Source organism: Anas acuta, chromosome 7 (genome assembly GCF_963932015.1).
Source record: "Anas acuta chromosome 7, bAnaAcu1.1, whole genome shotgun sequence".
Lineage (NCBI taxonomy): Eukaryota > Metazoa > Chordata > Aves > Anseriformes > Anatidae > Anas > Anas acuta.
Genome location: NC_088985.1, coordinates 1,629,308 through 1,635,307, shown reverse-complemented (window position 1 = coordinate 1,635,307; position 6,000 = coordinate 1,629,308). Strand labels below are relative to the sequence as shown.

Genomic DNA, 6,000 nt, shown 5'->3' with positions numbered 1-6,000 from the left:
ATTTTGAGCCCCTAAAGGCAAAAACATAGCATTTCACTCTTCCATTCCTCTTCCTGCTCTAACCATCTGCAAGTGGACTTCAGCACCTCTCGTAAGGCACATTTTAAATTCAGTGTCTTGTTGAATCTTATCTCATGCTTTTGAATTCCTTCTTGCTGTTCCTTAGAAAAGTTTTGGAAAGGATTGCCTTACACATATTACAAAAATCGACATTATCTTTTTATACCTACTGTATTTTATTCAATCTTCCCTACTTGCCAGAGTACTGCTTATCATCAAAATTCCCCTAGTCTCCAACCAACATGCAAGCGAGCATTAACCGAGCTGCCCTGCTCAAACAAAAGCGAGAGCCATTCCCCGGGTAATGCAACTACTAAGCAAACCAGAGACATCCTGCTGGTGTTCCTGTGAGGACCATCCTCCCTGTGGTCTGACGGGTCTAGGAAAAACACAAAGTTTCTTAGTCAAGGTGTATTTCCCCACCAGCCTCAGACACATTTGAGATAAGCGTATCAATTAGTACTGGGATCTGTTCTTTAGGGAGATTCCTGCCTGTCTGGTTCACATCATCTGCTTTTCACAGAGAAAAGGGAAAGGGATGCTCAGGTTTTCCTCCTATCATCAGGCTACTCCTTCCCATCATGTCTCTCTTACAATTGTATAGGATTTTTTTTTTTTCCCCCACTCAACAGGGTTTCACTCCCCTTTCACTTCTGTTCCTTGCAGATTGTTGAAGGTATTCATCATCCCTTAATCAAAGGACTGCCTTCACCTCCCTTTTAAATAGGAACAGCCTTCCTCCAGAGGTGTGTTACCTTTGACCTCCATGGGATATCCCTTACTGTCCAACATGAGAACACTGCAAAGGGCTCTACATTCCAAGCTGCCTTAAAAGTATTTTCTTTTGAATGACTTTACTAGGCTAGGATTTCACCTGTCTGCACACGCAGAAGCACAAACCACCAAAACCACCAACCCAAACCCACGCCACACGCAACGAAGAAGCAGCCAGGAGCTGCCAGCTGAGACCCCCGCCAGGTCTCCCCCACAGAGCTCGGGCTGCCTGACGGGCGGAGAGCCTTGGACAACCCCGGCCATTTGCGGAAGCTTTTGCACAGCGGGGACCGAGCTGCTGGAGCTCGCTGCTGCTGCGGGAGCCGGGCAGGACCCGCTGCCCCCCGCTGCCCCCCGCGGCCCCGGGCTCGGGGGGGGGCTCGGGGAGGCTTCAGGGGGCAGCGAGGAGCGGCCCCGGGCCCGGCCCGGCCACTTCCGGCCGCGGGAGGGGGAGGGGCCGCGGCGAGCGCAGCGGGCCCCCCACGTGACGATCCGCAGCACCCCGCGCCTCCCGTATCCCTCCGCCCTCCGCGGGCTCTCCCCCCGCGGGGCGGCGGCGGCGGCGGGGCGGAGAGGGAGGGGAGGGGGGCGGGGGAGCGGCGCGGCGCGGCCGGGGCTGGGCGCGGGCGGCGGGGCGGCGACGCGGCGGCGGGGCGGAGGGACTACTTTTCCCGGGCGGCGGCGGCGGAGGGGGCGGGGGCGGAGGCGGGGCGGGGCGGCGGCGCGGCCCCTCTCGGAAGCTGCAGCCATGATGGGAGCCTAGCGCTGCTGGGCGCTGCTGGGCGCGGGGGATGAGCCAGGCCGCGCCGCCGGCCCGCACGCCCTGAGGAGTCGCCGCCGCCGCCCCGCCGAGCGCCCGCCCGCCCGCCCGGCCCCACCGCGCGGCTCCGGGCCCCCCGCCGCCGCCGCTGCCGCCGCCGCCGCCGCCGCCCCGGGCGGGGAGCGGAGCGGGGCGGAGCGGGGCCGGGCCGGGGGGGCGCCCCGCGCCGCTGTCACCATTGCTGGGGCCCGGAGCGCCGGAGAGCTGCTCTCTCCGCCTCCGCCGCGCTCGCCTCAAAGACGGCGGCGGCGGCGGCGGCTCCCTCAGGGACTCGGCCCGGCCCCGAAGCCTCCCTGCTCGGCCGCCGCCGCCGCTCCCGCCCCGGCAGGAGGAGGAGGAGAAGGAGGAGGAGAAGGAGGGGGGGGGGGCAGCCGCCGCCGCTGCCGGGAGCCGCCGCCGCCGCCGCGGGGGGAGGCGGGCCCAGCCGGGGCTGAGCCGCAGGCCCCGCGCCCGGGGCTGCCCGGCGGCCGCCGGCCCTCCGCCGCCGCCAGGCCCCGCGCCCCGCCGCCGCTCGGCCTCTGCGCGCTGTCCCGGAGCGGCCCCCGGCTGCCAGACATGACCGCCATCATCAAAGAGATCGTCAGCAGGAACAAAAGGCGCTACCAGGAGGATGGCTTCGACCTGGACCTGACCTGTATCCTCCCGGCGAGCAGCGAGCGGTGCGCGGCGAGCTATTGCATCAGACCCGCGCCGCGGTTACCTAACGCCCTCCCCGCCGCGCCTCGGCCGCCTTTTGTCGGCGCCGGGCGGCCCCACCGGAGCTGCGGCCCGCCGGGGCACGGCGCCGCTTCTCGCCGGGCGCTGGGGGCCCTGGGCCCCGGGCCCCGCTCGGGTCGCTGCCGGCCGTGTGGCAGGAGGGGCGAAGGCCGGGTGCTGCGCCCTCGGCCAGGCGGATCTCAGTCTCAGTCAGATGCAGCAGAGGTCTCGATTGCAAGGAACGGGCTTAAATTAAAGTTAAAAAAAAAAAAAAAAGAAAAAACTTACTTTCCTACCGTGACACGTAAACGGTGCTTTGGCGTGACCTCGGCTGCAGTAAGCACCAGGATGTATTTGAAACGAGAACGCACCGAGTTGTTGAAGAGGATTGCGAGGAGTGTGATTTTGGAACATGTTCCTAGCGTGCAGTTATAACTAATGAATCAGGCTGTGGGGAAGCCTTGCGAGTGTATTGCCTCGGTGGCCTTTGGAGCAGATGTGCAGTAGCAACAGCAGGCAGATGTTGAGCTCCAGATACCACGCAGAGTTAATGGCGTATAGGGGCCGTGCTGTGGCTGTAGCAGTCTTCATGGTGTAGACAGTTCATTATTGTATTTGAGAGGTTTTGATGTAAGAATAAGAACTGTGCTTGAAAGTTAGAGCCATCCTGGGAAAAATGATAGTAGGATGCAGACCTGGACTTAGAGTTTGATTTTTGCGTGGCCGTGTGTGGAGCTGGGAGTTAGGCCCAGCAGCCCTCGTGGATCCCTTCTAGCCCTTCCGTGATTCTGACAAGCACTCTAGAAAGAGAGCTTGCTGCTCGACAGCAAGGTCAGGGTGAAAATTAACTGTTTTTCAGAACTCACAGCAGATGCTACAAATATACAGCCCGGTTCCTGGGCAGGATCCACACCAGTTACTGCAGTCACTAGCACAGAGCTCAAGCTGTTATGTTGATGCTTGGCCTAACGTGTTGGTGGCTTCAAAAGGGCCTGAAAGGTTCTTGACTTCAGCAGGCTACTGCCAAGCTTTTAGTTAGGAAGCGCCCTCTCTGCTACATGATTCTTTCATTCTATTTGTGGCGTTGATAAAACATAGTTTTAGACTTGCCTTTGCAATGTTTGTGCTTGGTCATCTTTTTGCCCTAATCGTAGGCCAGCTGACACAGGCCAGAGCAGCACATGGTGCTGACTTAAAGACAGAAAATCTGAGTGAGATTTCTGATTCTCTGAGTAATGCGTTCGCTGGGAACTTGTGGACTATGGAAAGAGTTCAGTGGTGGCAAAAGGGCCAGCTTTTGGCTTCATCATTGTAGAATTCGGTGTTGCAGGTATCTTTGTCCAGATATACCATTAGTTGGCATAGTTTTTTGATGCAAACAGACCCTTTTAACTAGTAATCTGCTCTTGGCAAGAAAATTGTTGAATTTTGAACCTGGATTTTCTTACTCAGGGTTGCTAAGGATATGCCAAATGGAGTTATTAGCTTTTTTTTTTTTTTTTAATTGTCTCACTATATTCTTAGATTTTGGATTAGAGGTAGGCCACTGAAGACTCGATTTGGGCTAGTTTTTTCCAAAAGCAGCAACTGGCTGCAATTCTGTAATGGAATTAGTGGAAAAAGCTTTTTTTTTTTTTTTTTTAACCGTTGCGAAGACATTTTTGGAAGGAGCTTACACTCTTTTCGTAGCTGCACATTTGAACGGATAACTAATGAACGAAGACTGCTGTGCCTACAGTATAATGACTTCACTTGAAGGCTGACGTTGCTGCAGAAGTGAAAGTTTAATTTTTTTTTAATCACTATGCAGGTTTTCTTGGACATGCTTTTTTTTTTTTTTTCAGGGTTTTGATGGAATTGTTGCTCATCATATCTGGCACTTGGAAAATAACCTGCTTATTTCTTATGTCCATAGACAGAGGACTAGACCGGGAGTCAGTTCTCTGAGGGTGTGATGTCCAGTGAAGGAAATGAGCACCCCTGAAACTCAAATGAGGTATTTGGGAAGGCGTGTGGTGCGTGATAGGAGGACTGGGATTTCGGATCTCAAAGGAACTTCTCATCCTGTGGCGGAGCACAAAATTTTGAGACTGAAACAAGCGACCATCTGCACTTCTGCTGCTGCTGAACTCTGCTTCCCTGCGTTGCCATATCTGTGGGAGCATCCTGTGCGTACTGGTTCTTTTCGCGGCAGCTGTTTCTGTCAAGCTAAAAGATGTAAGAGAGGTGTGAGGCCTAGTGATTTGCGCATTTAGCTGGGCTGAGGGAAACCGCAGCACGGATTCCTCTTGCAAACAGTGGTTTGGTGGTAATGGTGCTTCCAGGATGGCCAGCAACTGGGCATTGCTACCTAGGCTGGGCAGGTGCGGAATGAAGCCCTCCGGTGAACCTGCTAGGGCAGGAGCTTGAATCCAGCTGAAGTGTGATCTGCAGACTGCATGCGGAGGTCTGTCTCGCCTCGTGTGCCTATCCTTGAGGTGGGGTTCACCTCTCGGTATCCCAGGTGGATGAAGGATTTGTGTCTGGGTATTTCAGTCACGGCTGATTCTCCAAGGCACCGTGGGGAACACCCGAGCCCCACAACACGGCGTGAGTTAGGTGCTGGAGTGCTAATGTACCTTTCATGGATCTGGGCGGGAATGTCTGGCTTTTTTTCTTACAGGCTGCATTACATCCTTTTAAAATGAGCACAGATGGATGTACATTGTATGTTGTACATGGGACTCGTGGTTTGGTTAAGAATGATTCATGTGTTGGTAAAGTAGGGTTTTAAGAAAGGGAAATAATGACTTCTCAAAATCAGTAGATTTGCATATACTAGATGAAAATAGTCCTATATGCTAACTGTGAAATGTGTCTTTAAAAACATATTGACATTACTTTTCATCTGATCAAATACCCTTGTCCATGAACAGTCTTTTTCTGTATATTTTGTGAAAAAATATTTTTGAAATTGGAAGAGGAAAAGGTCCTAACACTGGAGCCGCTAAATCGTCTTCTTAATACTTCATTTCAGACACTGTATTCCTGATTTATTTGGGCTTTTGTCTCCCTTCTGTAATACTGGATAGCTTTTGTTGCAAATGAGTGAGAAGGAAAGTTTGGATTGATAGATTTCTTCGAAGATGGATGCAATTTTTTTACGAAGAGAAGACCATTACATTGTCCGAGGCACTGTAATCTTTGGGATTTCTGAAATTGTACAGCTCAGTTGTTGAGCGTTTTTCTGCAAAGAGTTGTGTGCAAGTCCTACACGTTACGTTGCTTGCACGTGTCTTAGGTCTGTGCATAACTGAGTTTAGCAAGTGGCTTAACCATGTGAGACCAAAGTGAAAAATCAGTGCAACTGCTTTGTGCATTATAGCATTGTTTGAGCTGCCCTTGTATTTCCAGGCCTTCTGTTATGCGTGAGCATGGCAGACTAGGCTTAGCATGGGACGGAGCATGCCTGTCCTGTGCTTAATTGCAGCATGTGTTTCTCATGACCTACATATTGTATAAACTGCTGTAATATTCAGTGAAGATCAGCTGTTGGATGCAGTTTATTTCCAAGTCTTGCCTGTGTTTGTCTCATGTACTGGAAGGCAGAGAATGGTAAAATTGTGAGTGGAAGCTGCTTAGAATATAATACAGCCTCATGCTATTTGTGG

General features: G+C 53.3%; 1 protein-coding gene across 1 annotated transcript in view; it reads left to right on the top strand.

Moving 5' to 3' along the window:
• The first annotated feature begins 1,643 nt into the window (after nucleotides 1-1,643).
• PTEN (phosphatase and tensin homolog) overlaps nucleotides 1,644-6,000 on the top strand; it is a 48,968-nt gene continuing 44,611 nt past the window's right edge. The window contains exon 1 of the mRNA XM_068687859.1: nucleotides 1,644-2,288. Coding sequence (XP_068543960.1) covers nucleotides 2,210-2,288 — 79 coding nt within the window. The 5' untranslated portion in view covers nucleotides 1,644-2,209. The remainder of the gene's footprint in view (nucleotides 2,289-6,000) is intronic.